This window comes from Harmonia axyridis, chromosome 5 (genome assembly GCF_914767665.1).
Source record: "Harmonia axyridis chromosome 5, icHarAxyr1.1, whole genome shotgun sequence".
NCBI classification, from domain to species: domain Eukaryota; kingdom Metazoa; phylum Arthropoda; class Insecta; order Coleoptera; family Coccinellidae; genus Harmonia; species Harmonia axyridis.
The window spans coordinates 1,371,174-1,398,027 of NC_059505.1; the positions used below are offsets into that span (position 1 = coordinate 1,371,174).

A 26,854-nucleotide genomic window follows, 5' to 3' on the forward strand; every position below is an offset into this window, starting at 1 on the left:
TCACCGTCAAAATTAGATATCATAAACAAATTTTCATGTTGAATATCTACCGTTCATCCTATCATGCACGAAACATAAAATATTTCAAATTTTTGTAGAAAATTTTTTTTTGTAGAATCGATGCCAAATTCAGAATCTACTATCTCGAAACCACTAAAAACTAATTAAAATGTTTGAATTTGATCGATTTTTTCAGAAAAACCAAGGACTTTGGATATTTTTCCGCCAAAAAAATTTTTCGATTCATATCGACTTCAAAATTTGTTGTTATGCAGAATGTGTCATGCTGAATTCTTATTAACAATTGGTTCCTCCTTAGAAGCCCACAAAATTGAGTTACATCGATTTTTGTGAGAGGAATTGACCCGCCCTCTGGTGGCCAAACTCTGAGGCCTTGAAAATGGGTATACAAGCCCCAAAACTAAGACATCCAGTTGCGTGTAAATTGTGCTTTTGCGGTGTAGAAAAATTTTTTTGGTGTGAATAGATGCCAAATTCGGAATCTACGACCTTGAATCCCTTCAAAACCATCAAAAAATGTTCGAATTCGATTGGTCGATTTTTTCGGAAAAACCAAGACTATAACCTTGGATATTTTTTCGCCAAAAAAAGTTTTTGTTTCGGATCAACTTCAAAATTTGATATTCTGTAGAATTTTCGATTCTGAATCCGATTCTGCAATCAGTTCCTTTCTAGAAGCTTCCAAAATTGAGTTATTCCCATTTTTGTAGGAAAATTTTCGAAGTGGTTAGCCTGCCCTCTGGTGGCAAATATAGGAACCTTGTAAAATGGTAATCCTTTGAAAATCGGTCGATTTTTAATTTAAACACGCTTCAAAATTGGACGTTATGAAGAGTTTGTCATGCTTAATTCCTATTTTTCATCAGTTTCTCCATAGAAACCCCTAAATGAGTAATTTCTAGTTTTGTGGGAACATCTTCAAAGAGGGTTTGATTGGAGAATATTTTGTACGTTGAACGTCAATCCTTATGGTCTAGAGAAAAGAAATTATCAATTAATTCAGTTTTTCTTTAAAATTACAAAAATTTCATTTACTAGTGAATTTTTCTCGTAAATTCGCACAAAACACAAGATAACAGCTCCAATTTTTTTTCAGGAAACATCTAATAGCAGGTATGTGCTCAGAACTGACAATTTTTTGGATTATCAAATTTTAAAACTGATCTGATAAGAAACTTTCTCCTCAAAGTATTCCCAAACTATACGCTGTTTGGCGGTTGTGCTATACAATTTAAGCGCATTCGCCGATTATTTTTTAAACAGATTCTATAGTGACATCTAGCGAAAGTAGCTCAAACCAAGGAAAAGTAGTTACAGGATTCTACTCTTGGTAGGCAGCGGCAAGTATTAGTTTAGTAATTTGTGTATAGATGGCTTTTAGGCAAATACTTTAATAAACCGAAGTTTTGTATTATAAAGAAAAACTGAAATAATTGATATGCCATCACATCTGTATTAGTTTTGAGTGCATGCACCGTCAAACCATAAGGATTGACGTTCAACGTACAAAATATTCTCCAATCAAACCCTCTTTGAAGATGTTCCCACAAAACTAGAAATTACTCAATTTAGGGGTTTCTATGGAGAAACTGATGAAAAATAGGAATTAAGCATGACAAACTCTTCATAACGTCCAATTTTGAAGCGTGTTTAAATTAAAAATCGACCGATTTTCAAAGGATTACCATTTTACAAGGTTCCTATATTCGCCACCAGAGGGCAGGCTAACCACTTCGAAAATTTTCCCACAAAAATGGGAATAACTCAATTTTGGAAGCTTCTAGAAAGGAACTGATTGCAGAATCGGATTCAGAATCGAAAATTCTACAGAATATCAAATTTTGAAGTTGATCCGAAACAAAAACTTTTTTTGGCGAAAAAATATCCAAGGTTATAGTCTTGGTTTTTCCGAAAAAATCGACCAATCGAATTCGAACATTTTTTGATGGTTTTGAAGGGATTCAAGGTCGTAGATTCCGAATTTGGCATCTATTCACACCAAAAAAATTTTTCTACACCGCAAAAGCACAATTTACACGCAACTGGATGTCTTAGTTTTGGGGCTTGTATACCCATTTTCAAGGCCTCAGAGTTTGGCCACCAGAGGGCGGGTCAATTCCTCTCACAAAAATCGATGTAACTCAATTTTGTGGGCTTCTAAGGAGGAACCAATTGTTAATAAGAATTCAGCATGACACATTCTGCATAACAACAAATTTTGAAGTCGATATGAATCGTAAAATTTTTTTGGCGGAAAAATATCCAAGGTCCTTGGTTTTTCTGAAAAAATCGATCAAATTCAAACATTTTATTAGTTTTTAGTTGTTTCGAGATGGTAGATTCTGAATTTGGCATCGATTGTACCAAGAAAATTTTTCTACAAAAATTTGAAATATTTCATGTTTCATGCATGATAGGAGAAACGGTAGATATTCAACATGAAAATTTTTATGATATCTAATTTTGACGGTGATCCCATGCGAATTTTTGTTTCTTTCGTAAATTCCCATGAAAGATATAACAGCTCCAAGTTCTTTAAAGGAAATAGCAGATATGTGCTTAGACTTGAAAATTCTTTGTAATATCAAATTTTAAAACTGATCTGATAAGAAACTTTTTCGCCAGAGTATTTTTGGCGAATATGCTATATTTAAGCGCATTCGCCGATTTTTTTTTAAACAGATTCTATAGTGACATCTAGCGAAAGTAGCTCAAACTAAGAAAAAGTAGTTACAGGATTCTATTCTTGATACACAGCGGCTAGTATTAGTTTAGTAATTTGTGTATAGATGTCTTATAGGCAAATTCTTCAATACATCTATTTTTTAATCGAAATTTATCTAGTCGTCGTCTTTCAAAAAAATCTACAAATAACAGAGGACACTCAAACTCCACTTGTGGTTCGGATAAGCAAACATTTAAAACAATCAATTAATGCAACTTTTAACATAATGTAATTGCAATGACGTTATAGATAAGACAATTAAGATTTTAATCTGACTAGACTTTGAAAAGGCATTTTAATATCATTTTTAACTTGAATGTCTTTCTGAACAATATTAATTGTCTCAACTATTTTAAGACAACAAGAAATGGAACAGAATCTCACAAAATAGTGAGTAAGGTTCAATAAAATCCAACTTATTTAGGATTTTTTATTATAAGAATGCTAAAAACCAAGAACCTCTTTGTAATGAAATAATTATATTGTAACATTAGGAAGTATACCTAAATGCTCTTATTCTGAAAGGGCTTGTTTCGAATAGGCGGGATTCAGTTCAAAAGTATCAAAACACCTATTTATACTTCCCTTCAACTGCAACAAAACAAGCTGTATATATAAAAACAATTTATAGAAAATATGACAAGATATTTATATATATTTTTCTAAAGATACCGTCTAGTCATACTTTCAATATATCCTTTTGAATAGTAAGGTACATCGATGCCGATATATGAAAAAAATGTGGAAATTTAAAGCCTGTATTTAAATAAAGGGATTTTAGAAATTAAAACTTTTATCTACATCAAAAGAGTCAATCGAACTCAGCGTTACGCCAAGAAAATTTCACCACAAGACACTTTACATTCTAAATAAATAAGATCCTTACATAACACTATGAAATTCTACTTTCAAAAATATAAACATGGAATTATGTGTCTTCGGAAAAAAATGAGGTCCAGTCCACGACATCACTGATGCATCATTTAAGAGGGAAATCCTGTAGGTGGTTGACCAGGTACCGAATACTGTGGCCTGAAATTGGCAAAGTTGGCAGCAGCTGCTGCAAAGCCCGGAAGGTTCGTAGCGCTAAAGCCTGCTGGATATTGGCTCATCACTTGAGCTGAAAAATTTAGTGTTCATAAATAATTTGAGCCAATTAATAACAGACATTCAAAAGTTTACACATTCAAATACGAAAGAGAGCGTTTGTTTTCAAGTTTTGTGAAGATCATCAACCATCATTGATTAGTATGTTAAATTAAAATGTGGTGAAATGAGCACCGAAGACGGCCAACGCAGTGGACGCCCAAAAGAGGCTGTCACCGACGAAAAAATCGAAAAGTTCACAAAATAATTTTGAATGACCGTAAAGTGAAGTTGTTCGAGATAGCAGACATTGTGAAAATATCATCTGAACGTGTACATCATATCATTCTAGAATATTTGTACATGAGAAAGCTGCATGCAAAATGGGTTCAGCGCAAGCTCACAATCGATCAAAAGCAACAACGTGTTAATAATTCTGAACTGTGTTTGAAGCTCTTCAAGTGCAATAAACCTGAATTTTTGCGTCGATATGTGACAATGGATGAAACATGGCTCCATCATTTCACTCCGGAGTCCAAACGACAGTCAGCTGAGTGGACTGCACACGATAAACCGAATCCAGAGCGAGGAAAAACACAACAGTCAGCTGGCAAGTTTATGGCATCCGTATTCTGGGATGCGCAAGGTATAGTATTCATTGATTACCTCCAAAAGGGCCAGACCATCAACAGCGATTATTATATAGCGTTATTGGATCGTTTAAAGGATGAAATCGTTAAAAAACGGACTCATTTGAAAAAAAAAACCGTGCTGTTTCATCAAGACAAAGCGCCGTGTCACAACTCAATGAAAACAAATGCAAAACTGCATGAATTGGGCTTCGAATTGCATCTGCATCCACCGTATTCGCCAGATCTGTTCTTTTTCCTGTTCCCAGACCTCAAAAGAATGCTCGCTGGATAGAAATTTAGCGCCAATGAAGAAGTAATCGCCGAAGCGAAAGACAAATCATACTACAAAAACGGTATCGAAAAGTTGTAAGATCGCTATAATCGCTGTATCGCCCTCGAAAGGCAACTATGTTGAATAATAAAATCGAATTTTTCCAAAAAAATGTATTTTACTTGGTAGACCGGGGACTTTTCAATTGGCCTGTTATTTTACGCCTATTTCTGACAGATGTCTGGCACAATCACACAGAGCTGCAAACCCTGAAGATATTTTTGTGGTTATGTTTATGGTTTATTCATTAATACTCATAGCCCCGGTGCACACATCCGACTTTTGCAGTTACGACACCGTTGCTGTGTCGTACTTGCGGCCTGTGGTACAACGAATCAAATGGGAGCATGCACACTACCCGCCGTGCCGTTGCGACGTCGTAACTGACATCATGCGGGCTGTGGTACAAAGAATCAAATGGGAGCATACACACTACCCGCCGTGCCGTTGCGACGTCGTAACTGACATCATGCGGGCTGTGGTACGAAGAATCAAATGGGAGCATGCACACTAGCGTACGACACCGCAACGGTGTCGCAACTGCAAATGTCGGATGTGTGCACCGGGGCTAAAATTAATATAAAATTGTCTGTATCAAAACAATTATACATATGTAATGGTGACATCAAATAAAATAAAACAATTAGTACAAATCAGAAACCACATTTAAACATTTTCAAAGCAATAAAGCATAAAAAACAGTTCTTCTTGTCCCACTATATTGTCGACACCCACAGCTAAGAATTTAGTATAGTTCTATAATAATTGATAATCAATAATTGTTATACAGGTTGGACCATTTCAAAAGATCCAATGAAATAACTCTTTTAGTTGATGAATTTCTCTGGAGATATGAAGTGCTTCGTGCTTAAGATGGTCATAATGAAGCACTTCAAAGTTATTTCTCAAAAATAATTTTTTTTATATTCCGAATAAATATATTTAAAAAACTTTTTATTCAATCTGTTAAATATAACATACCTGCTGGCTGAGTATTAGATGAAGCAGTAGCAGCAAGCCTAGACAAAATGCTGCGTTCCGACATCTGTAATCTCTGAGCAACCGGAGGTATCCGTGCAAGCGTAGCTGGCAGTCTTGAAACATCAGACTTCATGTCTGACAAAAGCTCCTCCAACTGATTGAGCACCTTGAAAAAGAGAAAAATTAAATTTTCTGCTGCGGTAATTGAAGCTACCTATTTACCTTATGCAGTACGGCGTTAGCTGGTTTATTGCCGGCCAACGATTCTTTGCTTAAATGTTGATGAGATTCTGCCAAACATTCAACCTCTGCAAATCTTGCATTGAGAGACATGGCTGGATGATTTGGATCTTGCGCAAGGTTCAAATATGCAGCTCTTCGCAATTGCTCTTCGATAACGAGTGCTTGTTCAAGAAGCTGAAAAAAAAAGGTATATGTTTATAATAGTAGTTTGGGTACAATCAAATGATTTTTTCCTTTATTATTTACGATCTTAGAATATAGATAGAAGGATCGGAAAGTAAACATTTGTGCTCGGTCCCGAATACAAGAGAGATGGAAGTTTAGTGTCACCAATCACAATCGAGATAGCCGATTGTGTGTGCGAACCATAGGCGTGGAGAATATTGATTTGATTGTTGAATGCATTATCAGGAATCCTTTTTTCATAACTTCACAATAGCTAAATCATTAAACTGAGAAAAACATTGACCCTTTTGAAACACAAAAATTTTTTTATGAATAAACTATTTTAGCTCTGTGCCTTCGGCTTGACCTTTCGGAGATTACCCCGCTGATTTCTTTCATGAACATGTGACTATACTTACCCCTCTTACGTGCGGAAGCTACGCCAGAGAGGAGAACTCTCCCCTCCTTACCATTTCTCCTTTGCCGGCTAGGAGTGGCGCTGTTGTCCACAGTGCCCGCGTTTCTTTAGTACGCTGTTGATTCTCGACTAGTGAACAAGTACTAAACGAAATAAAAACGTTCGTTGTTATTACGATCGTTTAACACTGCGTAGTGTTCGGAATTGTGAAATTATCTTTCCGGTGCCTAGGGGTCCCATTTGGAAAGGTAAGTTTATGAATTATCCCTTTTTTCGTTGTAGGAAGCTACGTTCTACTAAGATCAGCCGATCGCCTCCGCAACTGTAGCCGTCTGTCTCCGAAGACGCAGCCGAAAGGCTCCGCAGACGCAGCCGTCCGCCTCCGCAGACGCAGCCGTCCGCTTCCGCAGACGCAGCCGAAAGGCACAGCAAACGCAGCCGACAGGCTCCACAAAAGCAGCCGAAAGGCTCTGCTCATGCAGCCGACAGGCTCCACAAAAGCAGCCGAAAGGCTCTGCTCATGCAGCCGAAAGGCTCCACAATAGCAGCCGAAAGGCTCTGCTCATGCAGCCGAAAGGCTCCACAAAAGCAGCCGAAAGGCTCTGCTCATGCAGCCGACAGGCTCCACAAAAGCAGCCGAAAGGCTCTGCTCATGCAGACGAAAGGCTCCACAAAAGCAGCCGAAAGGCTCTGCTCATGCAGCCGACAGGCTCCACAAAAGCAGCCGAAAGGCTCTGCTCATGCAGCCGAAAGGCTCCACAATAGCAGCCGAAAGGCTCTGCTCATGCAGCCGACAGGCTCCACAAAAGCAGCCGAAAGGCTCTGCTCATGCAGCGAAAGGCTCTGCTCATGCAGTCGGAAGGCTCTGCTCATGCGGCCGAAAGGCTCTGCTCATGCAGCCGAAAGGCTCCACAAAAGCAGCCGAAAGGCTCTGCTCATGCATCCGAAAGGGCTCCACTCATGCAGCCGACAGGCTCTGCTCATGCAGCCGAATGGCTCCACAAACGCAGCCGGAAGGCTCTGCTGACGCAATCGAAAGGTTTCACAAACGCAGCCGGAAGGCTTCATAAACGCAACTGAAAAGCTCTGCAAACGCAGCCAAAAAACTCTGTTTTACTGAGGCAGTCGATCGGCTGTTCAGCTGAATATCTGTACCACTCTTTCAGGGTTAGCTGAGAAGGACTATTTAGTCTTGAACATTTCAGACCTTCTAATTTAACTCTCTATTTGCCAAATGGCACTGCCAACTCACTTTATCAAAATCGGCGAACTGCTTGAAGAATCTGCAGAGACAGAAAATGATAATTTGATTTTGGAAAGGATGAAACTTTTGGCTCAGGAACACTTGCCAGAGGGTTGGACCGAGTGGAAGGTGGCCCAGCTGACGAAAGAGCAGGTGCTAGGAAATCTAGTTGATCCCCTGGTCCTCAACAAAATCAGGTTTGCACTTCCTACTCTGGGAGTAGTGAGGACTTTTTCTCCAGAAGCGGATCATCTGTCGGAAAAAACCTACAGGGACATCAAAGTGTCTATGTTAGAATGGGCCTTCTGCAGGGCCCTGATTATGAGTCCCCCATTTGTTTCCAATGCAATAAGAGGTTCGGCCGCCCAATCCGAAATCTTCAATCAGGCGGTTAGAGATATGAAACCTTTGCTTATATCCAGCAAAAAGCTTCAGACCGGTTGGGGGAGAAGTCAGAAGCTGGTTCAGATGAAGAAATGTCTGAAGACTCCCAGGGTAAACTTCGAAGATATTCTTCAAAGGAGCAAGTTGTGGAGAGACCAAGGTTTGATCGAGTCACCCTTCTTGAAAATAAGGTGGATACAATGGTTGCTTCAATTTGCGCTCGCCTGGATGATTTAGCAAAAACTCAATCTAAAGGGGTCGAGTCATCTTATCTCAACTATTTTTAGTCCCGAAACAAGACGGAACGATGAGGCAGATTTTCAATCTTCGGCGTCTCAATGGGTATTTAAATCCCAAGAGTTTTCGTCTGGTGAATCAAAACCTAGAAAAGTCCAATTTGGAGGCACTGAAATCAGTACAGTTTTGGGTATAATTTGGGACACCGAACAGAACAGAAAGACCTTACCCTCCAAGAAGACTCAACGAATTCGAGAGCGCTTACACCAGTTGGTGAGCAAGGGTACTTGGAGCTAGGAGTCAGGAAAATCCTTGATAGGCAGGCTAGGTTTTGCGTCTCTGGTTACCCCTATGGGACGCCTCTTTACGAGAAGGCTTCAACGGACAAGCAAACGGTTGCCAGAGATCCGACCGAGAAAGAAATTTCCGTGTCCCAAGGAGGCTCTAGCCGATTGTCGATGGTGGTTACAGAACCTTTCCACTCCCGGAAGGATTTTCATCTCCGAGCCGACAATGTTTTTGTCAACAGACGCATCGGACATGGGTTGGGGCTTTCAAATGAGCGAGACTCAGATGTCGGGGACGTGGACACAGACTCAGGAAGCCTGGCATATCAACAGGAAGGAATTGTTCACCGTGCTTATAGCCGTGAAGAAATTGAAGAAATTATTGGTGGAAAAATCCCTGATGATACAGTCAGACAACATAACTGTTGTGGCCTACTTGAGAAATCAAGGGGGGACGAAATCAAAGACTTTTGGAACTAACGAGATAGATACTTTCGATAACACACGAATTTCGGATATCCATATTTCCCAACTACCTTCCCGGATATTGCAACACAATGGCAGATTGCCTGTCAGATTCTTCCCGATTGGCATATAAAAGCGGAGGTGACATCGATGATTTTTTTTTTTTTTTTTTTCCAATTGGGGAATCCCGCAAATATATTTGTTTGCGACGAACCGATCGAGAGTAGTTCCAGAATAAGTAACGATAGATGCGAGAGACACGCGAGCAGTGTTCATAAACGCGTTCAGCAGACCCTGGGTGTTCAGGCTCGCCTGGATTTTCCCACCACCTCCTCTAATTCCCAGAGTTCTGCAAAATTCGAACAAATCCCAAGGAACTTTCATTCTAGTAGTCCCACGTTGGGAGAAGGTATTCTGGAGGGCAGACCTCAAACACAGAGCTCTAGAAGCTCCAATAATTCTAAGGAATTTGTCCCACGCTCTTATTGATCTTTCAACCGATCTTCCTCCGCCTAGATCAGAGGACCTTCGTTTGGAAGTTTGGAAGGTACGGGGTGGACTCCGTTAATGTCAGGCCTATCACCAGATGATGTCGCACTTCTTCAGGGTGCTTGGAGAGATTCAACCTTACGAACCTATCACTCGGCCTGGAAACAATGGAGGTCTTGGTGCGAAAGGTCGGGTGTGAGATCCAATGGGCCAAGCGCATCAGATATTTGTGCATATCTGTCTTTTTGTTCAGAGTTAAAAAATTAGCTCTGTCGACGATCCTGGTCCATAAGTCGGTGGTGATAACTCTCTCTTCACCCGAGGGCGCAGAACGACTGTCAGGGCATCCATTGATTAAAACGATGTTGAAAGCCATAGGCCTCAAGACCTCGGCATGTCTTACGCCCAAGTCAACCATTTGGAATATCCTAGATCTAGTAAACTGGTTGAAGTCACATCCCCCGGATCAGAATAGTTTTTTTCAGTATGCAATATGGCTTCAACAGATAACGATGTTGTTAGCGACGATCTTCCAAGTAATCCAAACAAGTGCGCTTATTGCAAAAGAAATATTGCGAAAATTAGTGTAAAGTGTAATTCATGCACTAAAGTATTTCATAATAGTTGTGGATTGAAAATTTCGAAGTGTTGTGACCAGAAATTTGCGATTTCATCGACTGGCGAGAAGGTGAATTACAATTCAGATATGAATACAGCTGTCGGAACCGACCTACAAGTGAAAACTCCGTCTAATTTAATCGATAAAGATTCAGACCGACAAGATCTCTTGTTTAAGATAATTGCCGAACTGGAAAGTAAAAACTCTATACTGGAAGAAAATATCGAATTAATGAATTATAAAATCTCTATCCTAGAAGATAACATCACAAAAAAAAAAAAAAAAAAAAAAAAAAAAAAAAAAAAAGATTCCATTATAACGCAATTGAACAAAAAATTAAATAAACAAACAAACGCAGGCAACGGGAATAACGCTAAGGTTCAGCAAAGCGATCGTGATCGACATACTGTAACTGATGCTCCCGAGGCTACCGTCCTGCATTAATTTCAGGAACATTCTCGGGTCCATCAGCTGTAGAGGGGATCAAGAAATACAAGGCACTGCATGTAACAAACCTTAAACCTAACACTGCAGCTGAGGATCTTACAACGTTTTTAAAACAGAATTTCTCTGAAGTGATATGTAAGCCAATTAAATCACGATTCCCAAATAGTTACTCGTCTTTTAAAGTCCTTATTCCCACTGGTGAAAATGACAAAGTGATGATAGAATCGAATTGGCCAAATAGATCCACAGTACATTATTTTCACCAGCGAAAAAGGAGAGAAGAAGAACCCTAAGTCTCAATAATCATACAAGTGAACAATGTGAAGAGATATTCAAGATGAAAATACTACATATAGAAATGAATGTTAAGAAATCTTACTATTGTAATTTTTGATAGAGCCGTTGAAATTGTATTGACTTGTCCTATACATTGTTGTATCTCTCACAGGATTAATAAATATTATTATTATTATTATCACGGCACACAGCCATCTTGTTGCTATTGGCCTCAGGTCGTAGGATTCACGATCTTACACTCATCAGCCTGGATAAAGATCACTGCCAGCTTTCGAATTCTACGATCACATTCTGGCCTATGTTTGGGTCTAAAACGGATCGAACCAAGTATCGCTAATCCGGTTGGGAGCTAAGAAGTTCGGGAGATGAACTCTTAGACCTGGTCAAATGGGTTAATCTCCTAATTAAAGTGTCTGAGCAGAGAAGGAGGGCTAAGAAAAATCTTTTCCCTCTTTTTATCACAACCAGAGGGGCAGTTAGAGCAGCAACAAGGACAATAATAGCGGGATGACTCAAAGAACCTTTTAAGGATTTGAAAATTGAATTGGGTTCCGGGTCTATCCGTTCCGCAGTAGCATCTTTTGATTTTCAAAATAATGTTTCAATAGACTCCATCTTGGAGAAGGGTAATTGGCGAGGTTCAGATAACTTTTTCAAGCACTATTGCAAGAATGTTGAAAGACCAAGCGAATTTAAAAGACTTAATTTACGAAGTTCCTTCAACTCAGTATGATCCATCAAACTCGATGCTGTGATTTCTCATGTAATATCATTGGACAGATTTCTTGTTCATTGAATAAAATGTTTTTTCTTTCAAACCTTTATATATATATATATATATATATATATATATATATATATATATATATATATATATTTATATATCTTTCCTACATTTATATATATATTTCATAGTTATATGTACATTGTTACAGAGTTGAGGTTTGTTTGTGAATCTAGAGAAATATTTATTTATTTTTTTACATTATCTACTTTGAGTAAAGAGGAAGTTTTATTCCTTACTCTTAATCTGATGGTCACAGTACGCTGAATGCCGGCAGATGCCAAACACTTCTCCGAAAGGTCAAGCCGAAGGCACAGAGCTAAAATACAACCGTTTTCCACCCCGAAGGGCAAGAAAACGGATATTTTAGGTCTTGCCGAGGCTTGACCTGAGTAATGCCTTGCCGTCATTTTGAGAGAAGGTACTAAAGAAACGCGGGCACTGTGGACAACAGCGCCACTCCTAGCCGGCAAAGGAGAAATGGTAAGGAGGGGAGAGTTCTCCTCTCTGGCGTAGCTTCCGCACGTAAGAGGGGTAAGTATAGTCACATGTTCATGAAAGAAATCAGCGGGGTAATCTCCGAAAGGTCAAGCCTCGGCAAGACCTAAAATATCCGTTTTCTTGCCCTTCGGGGTGGAAAACGGTTGTATTTTTGAGCATGAATTGATAAGGAGTGGCGAATGTTGGCATCGAAACAAATGCATCAGTTGAAAGGGATTTCTGTTCCTATTATTAATGTTCTAAGTTTAGATTGAGGTTATTTCATTTTTTTCTTATGGGTTCTAACGTTTAATGTTTTTAAGTGTATTACATTTATGAATAAATAAAAAAGACTATCTTGATTATCATAAGCAAATAAATAAAAAGTCATTCGTTCAAATAAATAAGAAATTGCGTAAAATAGAAGGTTCTCCAATAAGAGATTTCATTTTGAATAGCCCACTAGATAGCGGGCTATTCAAAATCAGCTATCCAGATGGACAGCTGTCATCTTTTGACATTTGACAAGTTAAATCCAGGCCATTACTAATGGTGGATTTATGCACCATTCCTAAGAACTAAGACTAAACCTAAGAACTAAAAATTGAACGCTAACAAATCAATGAGGGCGTTTATGCAAGTTTCCTAAGAACTAACACTAGCAGGCCAACTGTTAACCAGAACTAAGGGCTCAGGTAAAATATAGAAGTGCGCTGCGCCGCATAGTATTTCAATATTAACGAGTACCAGTTTCTATCATTTTATGTTTTTTATTCGGTGTTTATCGATGAAAAGTATTAGGTGTATTTGAAAAAATTTAATTTAATTTTTTCGCAATAAATATCAATGTCAAACATCAAAGTACAGAACAAATAGAAAGTAGTTCGAGCACGTGCGCATGCCTCAACTAAAAACTAACAAGAGAGTGCATAAACGCCACTGAATTCTTAGGTTTAGTTCTTAGTCCTTAGATCTTAGGTATGGTGCATAAATCCACCATAAAAATGAAACGTTGAAGACAACACATTGAAATTGTTAAAATTCACTACAAAAATGAAGAAAACACTGAATATATTCAATACACTTACCTTGAACCTTCTTGCAAGAAACTTGTTCTTTATTTCCAGAAAATTACCCTTGCCAACGTCCATTTTGAAAGGCTCGTTGATGATCGAAAATCTTATATCAGCTTGTATATCTTGCCACCTTCCATAACCATGGGTAACTATACCGGCCAGTAGCCAGTAGTCGTGCCGACGATGCCAAATTTCGTACTCCCTTCCAGGAGTGGCAGCCTTCTCTTCGTTCAGCCACAGAGTGTGCAATTCTGTGAATCCACCATCTGCTATATTGAACATGAAACGTTTCTTTGCTTCCTCTGCGTCTTCGGCCCTCTTATCTTTCTTTTCTTCGTCGATAGTAATAACTTCTTCTTTTTCACTTTTAACTTCTGGTTTTTTCTCCGATTCACTTTCGCTTTTAACAGACTTTTCTTCATCTTGTTTAACTTCTTTTTCTTTATCTACTTCTTCTTTGTTTTCCTCTGATTCTTTCTTCACTTTGTCATCGTCGTCAATTTCCATTTTCTCTTGAGGAATTTCAAGTTTTTCTCCTTCTTGTTCTGTAGTCGACTTAACTTCATCCACTTTTTCTTTCTCATTGTCTTTATCCTTTTCTTTATCATCGTCTTTTTCAACTTTCACTTCTTTATCTTTATCGCCCTCTTCTTTCTCCTTTTCTTTTTCAACATTCTCGACTTGAGTTGGTGCTGGACTAGGAGCAGCACTAGTTGCCGGTGTGGCACTTGTACTAGTTGTAGTGCTCTTTGTGTCATCTTGTGCTTCTTTCTTGTTCTGATCTAAAATAGATTTCTTGATCACTTCAGGCATACTATACTCTCCGTTTATGTGCTCAAATTCCTGCACTTTCTTTCTGATCAAAGACATTACGCCGATTCTTGTCAAAACATGTTGTCTACTCAGACCTTCTCGTGGAACACCATCGGCAAATGTTTCAGCGTTGTCTGCGCCGGGCTCACATAGATGTCGCATGAATAAGGAAACGTAAGCTCTGAAATTTTTCTCAGACTTTCCTCTGAGATCCCTCACTAACCATTGGGAATTGAACGCATCTTGAGGAGGCATGCCGTACCTCATTATAGCATTCAAGAATGCTTTTCTCTGTCTAGCGTTGAAACCAAGCACTTCAATATTTCCTCCAACTCTAGCCAGCAATGGCGGCAGTGGCCTATCTTTTTCTTCCTTCCTTTCCATTCTTCTGCGACTTCTACGGCTGAGATCCGTACCATCATTCTTCTCATCGAAGTCATCGTCTTCCTTATCTTCGTCTGATCCTGCAGAGAAATCTGAATTATAGTCGGACAGATTTTCTTGCCAAGTGCTGTCTTCACGAGTGTCGGTTGTCATACCACCGTCGTTGTAATTTACTTGCTTCCTAACTCTCTTTCCTTTACCAAGTGTCCTGGCGATATCTTCTTGTTGTTGCTCGTAGTGGTGTCGTAAAAGCTTTATCCAGTAAGCAGGATCGGTGTTTTCGGCTTCTTGTTTTATGATTTCAGTGTCAACTTCTTCTTCGTTATCTCCTTCTTTAGTGACATAACTAGCTACTTTGAAAGAGCTAAGATATTCGTTGGCCCAATTTTCTTTCTGTTCGATACCTTGCTTCGATCTGTCTAATAACTCCATTACAGCTTTATCGTCGTAATGAATTGCTTCATCCTCTTTTCCTTCGTCTTCTTTGAATAGTTCTTCAGTTCCGAACCTCAGGATGTCATCTAACTCTTGTTTTGTGAAATTTGAGCCTTTTCCTCCCATTCCGGGTCTCACAACCAGATGGGTCAACATCATTTTTCTCTTAGCTACCTGTGTAACTCTTTCTTCGACACTATTTCTCGTTACGAATCTATAAATCATAACTTTGTTCGCCTGGCCTATACGATGGGCTCTGGAGAAGGCTTGTATATCGTTGTGAGGGTTCCAATCGGAATCGTAAATAATTACAGTGTCCGCTGTTGCAAGATTGATTCCCAAACCTCCCGCTCTTGTCGAGAGCAAGAAAACAAACTGAGGTGCTCCGGGGGCGTTGAACCTATCTATAGCTTCTTGCCTCGCCGATCCGGTGATAGCTCCATCGATCCTTTCGTATTTATAGCCTTCGCCTTCTAGGTAATCTTCAAGAATATCCAACATCTTCGTCATCTGCGAGAAAATAAGTACTCGATGTCCTTGATCCCGGAGGATTTTCAACATTTTGGAAAGTAGAACCAGCTTTCCGGAAGCTTTGGTCAAACTCGTGACTTCGTAGTTTCCGTGGGGTCCAACAGGGGCCTCTTCGGAAGCTGCCGGGAACAAGTACGGATGATTACAACATTTCTTGAGATCCATCATAATATTGAGCAAAGATACCGATTGTCCGCCGCCCTTCGGATTCAAAGCTTCGAAGTTTCTGGTCAGGATGTATTTGTAGTATTTCTTCTGCATCGGGGACAGTTCTACACGCACGATGAATTCGGACTTGGAAGGCATATTTTTCAGCACGTCGGCCTTCAAACGACGCAACATATGCGGTCCCAACATCTCGTGCAACTTCTTCACCTGATCCTCTTTCGAGATGTCGGCGAATTCGTTTTGGAAGGTGGCCAGTTCGTTGAATTTCTGGCTGTTCAAGAAGTTCAACAGGTGGAACAGTTCTTCTAGGTTGTTTTGGAGGGGAGTACCGGTCAGTAGGAGTTTGTAGGCGATGTTGTATCCGTTCAACAGTCTGAAGAATTTCGATTGGTTGCTTTTCAGTCTGTGGGCTTCGTCTACCACAAGCACCGCCCACTCTATGGACCCCAGGCAGGCCGCGTCGATAGAAACCAGCTCGTAACTGGTCAACAGCACGTTGAACTTGACGGAGGAAGCTCGTATTTTGGAAGGACGGCCTCCTTTGCAGGCCCCCTCCTCGAAACTCAACTCGTTCTCGCGGATGACCGCCCTGCAGTCCTTGTCGCCCACGTAGGTTATCACGTAGAAATCCGGGGCCCACAGTTCGAATTCTCTCTCCCAATTGATGATGGTGGAGAGCGGTACCGAGACCAGGAAGGGACCCTTGCAGTGTCCCTCCTTGTACAAGGAATACAGGAAGGTGATGGTCTGGATGGTCTTTCCCAGACCCATCTCGTCGGCCAATATGGTGTCTATGCCCTGGCCCCAAGAATACCTCAACCAATTCAGACCTTCCAATTGGTACGGATGGAGCTGCATGCCGATTTCGTCCAGATAGGGAGGCTGTTTGTCGTACTTCTTCTTGAGATCCGTAGTTGGCTTTTCCGGTGGAGGGGTGTAGCGTCTGACAGTCTTTTCCTCGTCGTCCATAAGTTCGCGTGTTTTTCCCTTTCTACCTTTCTTCTTCTTCGCACCGGTATACGCAGCTCGTAGGTCCATGTAATACTCGATGGCCAACTTCAATCCGGGGATCTCGTCGGATTCCTCCTCCCACGTAGCTTGATCATAGGGTAACTCCCTCCATTTCACGAGATAGAGGGTGCGTCCGTCTCTCATCGTCCTGTGGTTGATAACCCGATGGACCACCAGCCATTCCGGTTTCACACCGTACCGGTAGAACCTCTCCTCCAAGTCCTCGTCTTTGGAGCCTCCCATCGAGAGGAATCTCTTGGCGCGGAGATCGTTGTCGTCGATCGGTTCCTCCAGTTTTGGAGGTTCTTCCATGTCGTATTTTCTGGTGTACATCCTGAACATGAGAGGATGATACACGTCCAGCTGGATCTCGGTTATCCAATCGCAGTGCCAATACGATCTCTCGTGCCACTTGACGAAGAATTCTCGTCGTCTAGTCACCCTGCCCTTTTCGTCTCCCTCTTTGGGCTTTTCTTCCACCCATCTCCAAGTTAGCAATTTCGCCACCTTTCCCTTCAATGGCGGACATCCGCACCTGGGACACTTCCAGTCACCGTCGGGGACTTCGGTCAGAGGCGGATTGAGACAATGGGTGTGATAAGCGGAGGGACAAGAATCGCAACAAAGAAGTTCACCGCCGTCTTTGCAGATTCTGCAGAATTCCTGATGCTCGTCGTCGTCCTGATCGGCAGGACCTTCGTTCTCGCAATGGGGACAACTCCATTTGCCCTCGGGAGCCTCTTCGAGTTCGGGTTCGAGACAAACCAAATGATAAGCTCTAGGGCAGGTGTCGCAAAGAATTATTTCGCCACCCTGCTGACAAACCTCGCAGTAATCTTGATGCTGAAACGGAGAAAAAAATAGTTAGAATGAAATTTCTACGAATAAACTAAAGATTCAAAACTTACTTCGTAAGGTTCTTCTTCCTTCTTGGCGGTTCGCCTCCTCCTTTTACTTTTGCTACCAAATTTGGTTTTTGCCTTTTTCTTAGGCTGTGGCGGTGCATCTTCTTGAGCTTCACTGCCTTCTTCTTCTTTTGATTGTTCTTGTACCTTTTTATCCTCTTTATCATTGTTATCTTGAAGCATCTGCTCGAATTCTGCGTCGGAATCTCTATCAGATCCTGCATTACTGCCATCTCCTTCTTCATCCTTCAAATAAAAAATAGAATTTCAAACGAACTTATAGTTTTTAGGCCATTTTATTTTTCGATGAAGAAAAAGTTTTGTGATTATGGCTAGTTCCATAATCGCAGGTGAAGTCTCCTTTTCCCTAAAAAGACTCCTTTTGAAATGAAACATGTTACATAAATAAGGTGACCAGAGGTTGTTTTGAAAGAGACAGCCCCTTTTTTTTTTAATACAGACACAAAATTTTCTCGTTTTCAGAAACCGTTTGAAAATTATTTTTTTTTATTTGTAATAAAGCTAACTACCAAAATGATCAACAACTTTAAACGTGTTTTTTATCTTTCATTGACTACCTATTTGATTTTTCTCACTAAATCTTCAAATAAAACAAATTCACCATTGAATGAGCCCTCTCTATGAATATTATTCATTATTTACTCTAATTCACTGAATTTTTATTTGAATTATTATTATTATTAATTGATGAATTATTTCCATAAATAACATTTAGTGATCTTTGCACTGAAAAATGTTATCTGTATCACAAACTTGACAGATGACAGATAAATCTGTGGCAGGAGAGTTCCGAGTACCAACATATAATAATGAAATAAAACTATGAAATCTATGTGAAAATGAGATATTCTCAACTGATTTTGTTCTACAAGGTATGGCAGAACATATGGATTTTCTGTTTCAAGGTCATTTAATGTATTAGTGTAGTTTCAGATATTTTCAATTATCAATCATATTCAATTAAGAATACTTACAGAACTTCCTCTCTTCCTTTTACCAAGCTTTATCTTCAGGGTGGGAACTTTGGAAGCCTTCTTTCCAGTCTTCCTTCCCCTAGAGCTTCTTTTTCTCTTTTTACTATCCTCGTCATCGTCTTCTTCGTCCTCGTCATCATATTCGTCCATCTATAAAAATAAATCGTTTATTTTGATTCTCCTCCTGTTGTAGTGTTGCTGTAATATTTTTCAAATTCTACTGTTAATGTAAAATACCTTAACGGTTGAGGTTCTTGGTCTTGTAGTTTTGGTGTACTCAGGTTCTGAAGTACTTGCAGAAGCCTGTTCTTGCTGTAAATGTGGATTGATATTCGAAAATTCTCTCCATTTTGCCGCAACTAACATCATGAGTTTTGACATAGGAACCTGCAGAAAAATTAAGAAATAAGTAAGGTACTCCATAATAATAATCAAATTTATATACTTTTGGATTTTCCTTAGCAAGTAAAGGTCTAACATGTTGTTGAAAAAGCTTATATGTAGTAAAATTCTGGAAATCAGTTTCAGAATATTCTAAATTAACATCAGTTAGTCCGAAAGTTGAACAAACTTCATCAATGGTAGGCATTCCTGAAAAAAATTGAAAATGAAAGTTAACTTGATAATTGAAGGAAGTTCTAATATATAATACCTCCTGCTGCAGCATTACTCTCTTGAACAGGTGTTGGAGGTGCAGAATGCTTAGTGGATCCCCTAGACTTTCTGCTCTTCCTACTCGATCCATAATCTGAATCACCACCGTTCTCTTCTTCTGCACCAAAATCACTCTCCTACAAGTTTAAATAAAATTTAATACACAATCACCCAAATTCCACTGAGAGAAACTAACATCACCACTATCATTTTTCTTCTTTTTCTTCTTTTTTTTACCCTTCTTATCATCACTTCTTGCTTTTCGTTTCTTTCCTTTTTTACGTTTACGACTGTCATCTGGTTCATAGTCATCATCTTCTTCCTAAAAGAAAAAATTCCGATGAGAACCCATTATTATTCACCACCAATTGAATTTGGTACTCATAAAATTGTTTGAAGCAATTTGTTTTACCACTTCTTTAGGTGCTCCATCTTCAGATTCTGGCTCATTTTCAACTTGATTGCCTGAACCTTCATCACCAGCATCTTCTTCTGCTAAAAAAATTCAAATTCACAAATAAAGGTCGAGTTGAAGAAAATTCAAAGTATTCTAATGTTATTCGAGTTCAAGAGTAGGAAATGAAAAGTGGAAGGAGGCAAAAAACACAGGCGCAGTAGGTAGTTAATACTAATTAATTATGTATCAATGAAATCAAAGAAAGATCTCCCAAAAAACATAGTGTCTTGCAGGATTGAATATGTGTATGATGTTGAATTTGTTTCATTGTTTGAAATGATAATTTAGCCTCTCTGAATAACATTTTACATTTTCAAAAACAAAGCGGTTTCATATTAGATTCTTATGACTTACCGGCAAAAGATTCTTCCATCTCTTCGTCAGATGCCATTGTGATTTCTATCAGTACTCACAATGTTCTTCTTTTAATTTCCCGTAAGGGAATATTTGGATTAGTTTTATTGTTTAGATTTATATCAATTTTTTTTCGAAGTACTTGGCGCTATACACATACAACATCCGCCATTTGTATTGTATGACGCGTGCCACAGATATTTTATGATCTGTGAACGCGTTTAAACATAGAATAGATAATAGGATTATGTTCGAAGCTGTCAACTGTGGTTCTGAAGTAGTTCATAAGTATCAGGAGGATGCTCGTTTCAGGTCATCCAGGATTTTAACAGAAGATATCAATTTTATTCCATATGAAATTCAGGAAACACAAATTTCACGTGTATCTAATGAGTTAAAATAATTTCTAGTCAAATATTCTCTATTTCGAAACTATTTTGCGATCTGAAATAAATTATTCAAAAAAATTCTTATCAAGCGACCGTTATTACTTATCAACAAATTACTTGTACGCATGATTTACTTTTATCTGTTTATTCCAAATTCCAACTCAAATCATCATTACAATTCATGTGAGATCATTCTGAATATGCAAAACAAATGAATAAAACTTGACGTTAAAAAATAATTATGAAAAGGCACATACATTTTGTTGCTTACAGGAAAGTGTATAATTGGACGATAAAATATGTTGCTTTATTGTTTATTTGTGCGTTAATTGGATTTTGTTCTGTTTACATATATTTTTTCTATTCAGATGCCACGATAGGTGAAAATATTGTGGTCGAACCTTTCCAAATTTCGAAACCTGTTGAGAAAGTCCAATTTACTGGAAAAAAATTTGTCCACTTAGATCTTAAGGGTGCTCCTCCTAAAATAAGTTACTATGAGTATCTTTTTCCTCTACTTTTTAACAGTGGAGTAGGTGGTGTTGTGATTGAATACGAGGACACTTTTCCGTTTGAAGGAAATCTTTCTAATATATCTGCTCTAAATGCTTATACAAGAAGTGATATTGATATGATCAATATCTTAGCTGATACGAACAAATTGGAAATTATACCTCTGGTTCAAACTTTCGGCCATTTGGAATTTGTTTTGAAATTAGAGGAATTCAAAGAATTGCGAGAAGTTCCAATATATCCACAGGTAGGCAAGTCAAATCTTTCCAGTCAATCGGTATTTGCTATCTGATCATTTTACATTTCATAAAATATTTCTGGTATTAATGCATTATTTACTGTTTTATCTTAAAATTTCCCTTTTATCCTTGCACATTGAAGTTTTAAAAGATGGTGTAGGTACTCAAATAAAAATATTCTGAAGGAAAAATTTTTAATAAGGAATTAAATTTTGATACCTACCTATTTAAGTACCTATCTAATTGTTATCATCCCAATTAGCTCCACCATTATTAGGGTACTGTTCAATAATTTCGCTCCTAAGGTGGAGGTGGGACACAGTAACAAAGCCCACAATCAGTTAGGACGAAAAACAATAATTTACCTTGCTATGATTGCTAACATACGAAACTGATAGGTATCTCAACAAGAGGACAATATTAACAATGGAAATGAATAAAAGCGAGAAAACTTAAGAATCGACGAGAAAAAAATCATTTTGATCTCCTTTGGGGTAGCTAAAGAGAATAGAATAATCTGTGTAGTAAATCCCTATGGAGTGACTGATTAAAAGTCTTAAATAATGGCCTCCATAAATTCTTTTTAAATGTCTATCAGTAGTCACAAATCAGCACCGATTTTGGTAAAACAATTTAACAATTTCCAAACGTTGTTCAAGCGTGTATCTTTCCATGATTGAATGGCATAACCTGCAAAACTTGAATGACATAAGAAATGTCAAAAATAATACACAATGTCATTTAAAATTGTATCATTCCTTTATTGGAAAACCGTTCATAATATAGATATCATTATTCTTCACCATTTTGTTTTGAAAACTAATGTAAAATGGCTTGTTAATTTTATTCAACAATAAAAAGATTTTTCTGTACCTTTGTTTATTTTTAATTGCCTTTTGATTTTGAAATACGAGAGGTATTTTGCTGCAACTTTGTTCCTCGTCGCTTTTTCACTAGTAATATCCTGCATTTTATTTTCTATGAGAATTAAGGGATACTCAGCAACACACAGTCTTTTAAAATTTCATTATTAATATTGGATGATAATTTGCTGTGATGAAATATGATGAGATAATTTGAACAGAAAAATCCTTACTTAAAATCGGACTATTTAGAGAAAAGAGGAACTCCCATATGTTGTAATTGCTGAGAAAAGGGAAAACAGAGTAAAATAAAGTCATAAAATGCGTCGTGATGTAGTGTACAAAAAAGAACTTGAGCAAGAGAAACATTTTTCAAATGTATTCAACCGAAATAGCCCATCAATAATATAAAAAAAATCTACCATGAATAACAAGCATTCTCCACCATGTATCTGTTTCAGGAAATATGCCCTTCACATGAAAAATCCCTCCCACTTTTAACAGAAATGTTAACCCAAATAATAGACGCACACCCTTTCACAGAGAAAATTCACATTGGAGCTGATGAAACTCATCATGTAGGAAGGTGTAAAGAATGTACTAGAAGAATGAAACTGGAACATATTACTACAGATGGTTTATATATAAAACATGTTAAGAAAATTCGCGATTTCCTTAGAAGAAAATATCCCCTTTTGAAGATTTTCATGTGGGATGATCAACTCAGAAATTTTTCTGAAGAAGAAACTTTGAATGAACTGGATAAGTTGGATATAATTCCAGTGGTTTGGCAGTACAATACAGATGTGTTCAACACTTTGGGACCATCTTTATGGAGCCAATACTCTAAAGTGTTTCCGAATGTATGGATAGCTTCAGCCTTCAAAGGTGCCACAGGTAAATATTTTCTCTAGAAGCTTTTTTTTAATATAAATTGGGAAAATTCCACTAACAATTCAGGTCGAAACAATATTTTTGTATGTTGCAAATATAGAATATTTTTGCTTATTTTTATTCAGTATATAAAATATATGTATAATATATACTTGAATTTTTGATTTGGGATTGAGTAGACTGTCAACAATGAAATATTAACATATTGCTTCATTTTTGAATAAATGACACTAAAAGTATCTTTCTTTTAAATTCATTGGTAGGCGAAAAAAGTTCGAGACATTAATTTTCAATGAAAAGAACGAAGAATAAGGAAAATTCTAAGAAAATAGAATAAATTTTTCACTCTATCTATAACAGAAATATAGTATATATAGAAGAAACAATTTAAAATACCTTTAAGGGGCAATCTTTTGTCTTGTTCTAATGCTCTTACCTTGTTAAGAAGAATCATCAAATTGATTATTGATGGACTATTGAGGTTTTGCCTTTAACTTATTCGCAAATTGTTGTTTAGTTTGTTCTCTGTCTTTTACTGCTACTATTTCTCATTTTAAATTAAAGTAGAATAAAAATATCCACGTCAATTATAGAGCAATGTATAGCAGCCTATATATTTATGTATATAATATATAGACTGACTCATTTTGAAAGATCCAAAAGTATATACCCTATTAAAAGAATCTATTTGACTTTTAAATGACCTTGAAATAAAACTCCAAGGTCACATTCAATGTCCCTCTGAAGACTGACTAAGGAACCTTAATTTGAAACATTTTTGAACCAGGATCTTCCAAGAAGTTATTTCAGTGGATCTTTCAAAATTGGTCATCTTGTAAAGGGTGTGTTTTTTAGAGCTATAGAACTTTAAATTGCAATAAAACAACGATGGATTATTCAATTGACATTCATTTCATTTATCCGCAAGATAATCTTGTGGCATTACATTTTAAATATGATTTCTGGCATATGACCGCCACGGCTGGCTCGGATGTAGTCCAATCTGGACGTCCAATTTTCAGTGACTTTTTCCAACATTTGTGGCCGTATATCGGGAATAACACGGCGAATGTTGTCTTCCAAAAGGTCAAGGGTTTGTGGCTTATCCGCATAGACCAATGACTTTACATAGCCCCACAGAAAGTAGTCTAGCGGTATTAAATCACAAGATCTTGGAGGCCAATTCACAAGTTCAAAACGTGAAATTAGGCGGTCACCAAACGTGTCTTTCAATAAATCGATTGTGGCACGAGCTGTGTGACATGTTGCGCCCTCTTGTTGGAACCACAGCTCCTGGACATCATGGTTGTTCAATTCAGGAATAAAAAAGTTAGTAATTATGGCTCTATACCGATCACCATTGAGTGTAACGTTCTGGCCATCATCGTTTTTGAAGAAGTACGGACCAATGATTCCACCAGCCCATAAAGCGCACCAAACAGTCAGTTTTTCTGGATGTAACGATGTTTCGACATACACTTGAGGATAAGCTTCACTCCAAATGCGGCAGTTTTGTTTGATGACGTAGCCATTGAACCAGAAGTGCGCTTCATCGCTAAACAAAATAAAATGGACGTAGTGCGCGATACGTATTCCGCACAGAACCATTATTTTCGAAATAAAATTGCACTATTTGCAAGCGTTTTTCAGGCGTGAGTCTATTCATGATGAATTGCCAAACCAAACTGAGAATAAATCACTTGATCAAAAATCGGTCGCCATCTTGAACAGTAATGCCAACTTAAAGTTATATACCTCGAAAAAAAAACACCCGTTACAATGTCCCTCTGAAGACTAAGAAACCTTCATTTGAAACATTTTTTGAACCAGCCTTTTCCAAAGGAGTTATTTAAGTAGGTTTTTCAAAATGGGTCTCCTTTTATTTGTATAGAGCTTATATAATTAGGTGCTGTCTTTTCAGGTGTGGACCAATACATTGTTGACGTTTCTCACTATAATCAGAATCATCGCTCGTGGTTAGATGTGGTGGAAAACTACAAGTTCCTGATGAAATTCGACGCTATCATTCTAACAGGATGGCAAAGGTACGACCACTTCTCCATTCTGTGTGAATTGCTGCCTGTGGGGCTTCCATCACTCCTGATGAACTTGAAAATACTGGAGGGGGAACTGGATAATCGCGTGGGACCAACAAAAGAAGTGGCGCATATTTTGCATTGTCGACAACCTTACGGTCTTATGGGTCCTGCATTTGGCAGCCCTCGATGTAAATTCCCTGGAAGCGATATCTTAGAAAATGCATATAGGTTACATAGACTCAACGAGGATTACAATGAGCTGAAGAGGAGTTCGGTTATGAGAGGTTGGGTTACAAATTACAATATCTTGTACAATTTTACCAATCCCTATCATTTTTACAATATTGCACCCCAGTTGAATCATTTGGAGAATGAAGTACTGGAAATCGAAAATGATATGTCGAAGGCCTTGTTGAACGTTTATGATGAGTACACAAAAGATGAATGGATATTAACTTATATTAATCCTCTGAAAAAAGAAATTCAAGAGCTGATAAGAGTGAAAGATCAACTTTTGGATAGGGATGTTTGGCCAAGGAGACCTCTGAAATTAGAAGTTCCTAAAGAACAACAACGAACATGAGTATAAGATTTGAATCTCTCAACTATAAGCTATATCAATAGTTTCTGTTCAATGTTAGTTTTCATTATCGACAAATGTGGTAGAATAATTGTAAATATATAATATTTTGTAATTTTTTATCGTTCTTTTTTTCTAATCAAAATCATATCACATGAATTATTTTGGGTAGTTATTAGAACCTATGTTAGGATTATTATTTTCTTTGATATCTGAAATCGAAACTGAAAACAAAACATGAGAGTTGATTTTTATTTTAGCGAACGTTTCTAATTGTTTTTATATTAGGCCAATTGAAAAGTCCCCGGTCTGATGCACAGATGGCAGTGCTAGTATTAAATCCATATGATTTTTAGGTAGTACCAACCCTTAAACGATACGTGTCAAAATTTGACAGCAGTCCGACCATTAGTTTGTGAGATATTGCGTTGTGAGTGTAGCTCCTTTTGTTATTTGAAAAAAGATGGAAAAAAGAATTTCGTGTGCTGATAAAATATTACTTTTTGAAGGGAAAAAATACAGTTGGAGCAAAATCTTGTCTTGATGAAGAGTTTCCGGGGTCTGCACCAGCAAAATCAACCATCATTGATTGGTATGCTAAGTTTAAACAAGGTGAAATGAGCACCCAAGACTGCGAAAGCAGTGGACGCCCGAAAGAGGCTGTCACCGACGAAAAAATAAAAAAAGGTTACAAAATAATTTTGAATGACTGTAAAGTGAAGTTGATCGAGATAGCAGACAATGTGAAGATATCATCTGAACGTGTACATCATATCATTCATGAATATTTGTACTGAGAAAGCTGTGTGCAAAATAAGTGCCGCGCGAGCTCACAATCGATCTAAAGCAACAACGTGTTAATGATTCTGAGCAGTGTTTGAAGCTGTTTAAGTGCAATACACCGGAATTTTTGCTTCGGTATGTGACAATGGAGGAACCATGGCTCCATCATTTCACTCCGGAGTCCAATCGACAGTAAACTGAGTGTACTGCACACGATGAACCGAATCCAAAGCAAGGAAAAACACAACAGTCATCTGGCAAGGTTATGGCATCAGTATTCTGGGATGCGCAAGGTATAATATTCATTGAATACCTCCAAAAGGTCCAATCCATCAACAGCGATTATTATATAGCTTTATTGGATCGTTTAAATGATGAAATCGATAAAAAACGGTCTCCTTTGAAGAAAAAAAAGGTGCTGTTTCATCAAGACAATG

The 26,854-nt window shown here is 38.1% G+C and overlaps 2 protein-coding genes across 3 annotated transcripts; one reads left to right on the forward strand and one right to left on the reverse strand.

The window, feature by feature from the left end:
- Positions 1–3,490: 3,490 nt before the first annotated feature.
- On the reverse strand, positions 3,491–20,314 carry LOC123679647 (chromodomain-helicase-DNA-binding protein Mi-2 homolog). Of its 2 annotated transcripts, none has more exons than XM_045617038.1 (12): positions 20,118–20,314; positions 19,719–19,798; positions 19,503–19,628; positions 19,305–19,443; positions 19,098–19,243; positions 18,890–19,039; positions 18,653–18,802; positions 17,661–17,903; positions 13,423–17,595; positions 5,999–6,193; positions 5,777–5,942; positions 3,491–3,866 (listed from the first exon to the last, which is right to left on the reverse strand). In XM_045617038.1, the coding sequence occupies exons 1-12, from the start codon at positions 20,152–20,154 to the stop codon at positions 3,730–3,732; spliced, it is 5,742 nt and encodes a 1,913-aa protein (XP_045472994.1). In that variant the 5' UTR covers positions 20,155–20,314; the 3' UTR covers positions 3,491–3,729. The 2 variants fall into 2 exon arrangements, with proteins under 2 accessions (XP_045472994.1, XP_045472993.1); XM_045617037.1 differs by having other exon boundaries at positions 19,719–19,801.
- A 381-nt stretch (positions 20,315–20,695) lies between these two features.
- LOC123679648 (hexosaminidase D-like) lies at positions 20,696–25,754 on the forward strand. Its single transcript, XM_045617039.1, has 3 exons — positions 20,696–21,266; positions 22,583–23,018; positions 24,937–25,754. Exons 1-3 carry the CDS (start codon positions 20,748–20,750, stop codon positions 25,635–25,637), a joined length of 1,656 nt encoding a protein of 551 aa, XP_045472995.1. The 5' UTR covers positions 20,696–20,747; the 3' UTR covers positions 25,638–25,754.
- The last annotated feature ends 1,100 nt before the right edge of the window (positions 25,755–26,854 follow it).

Excerpts from the sequence above, each read along its gene's own strand:
- LOC123679647 (XM_045617037.1), bottom strand. The coding sequence starts at position 20,154 with ATGGCATCTGACGAAGAGATGGAAGAATCTTTTGCCG. Across the intron at positions 17,904-18,652 it reads AAAGGAAGAGAGGAAGTTCT|GATGAAGAAGGAGATGGCAG; the intron begins GTAAGTATTCTT and ends TTTTATTTGAAG. Across the intron at positions 5,943-5,998 it reads CTAACGCCGTACTGCATAAG|GTGCTCAATCAGTTGGAGGA; the intron begins GTAAATAGGTAG and ends CTCTTTTTCAAG.
- LOC123679648 (XM_045617039.1), top strand. The coding sequence starts at position 20,748 with ATGAAAAGGCACATACATTTTGTTGCTTACAGGAAAGTGTATAATTGG. Across the intron at positions 21,267-22,582 it reads AAGTTCCAATATATCCACAG|GAAATATGCCCTTCACATGA; the intron begins GTAGGCAAGTCA and ends TATCTGTTTCAG. Across the intron at positions 23,019-24,936 it reads AGCCTTCAAAGGTGCCACAG|GTGTGGACCAATACATTGTT; the intron begins GTAAATATTTTC and ends CTGTCTTTTCAG.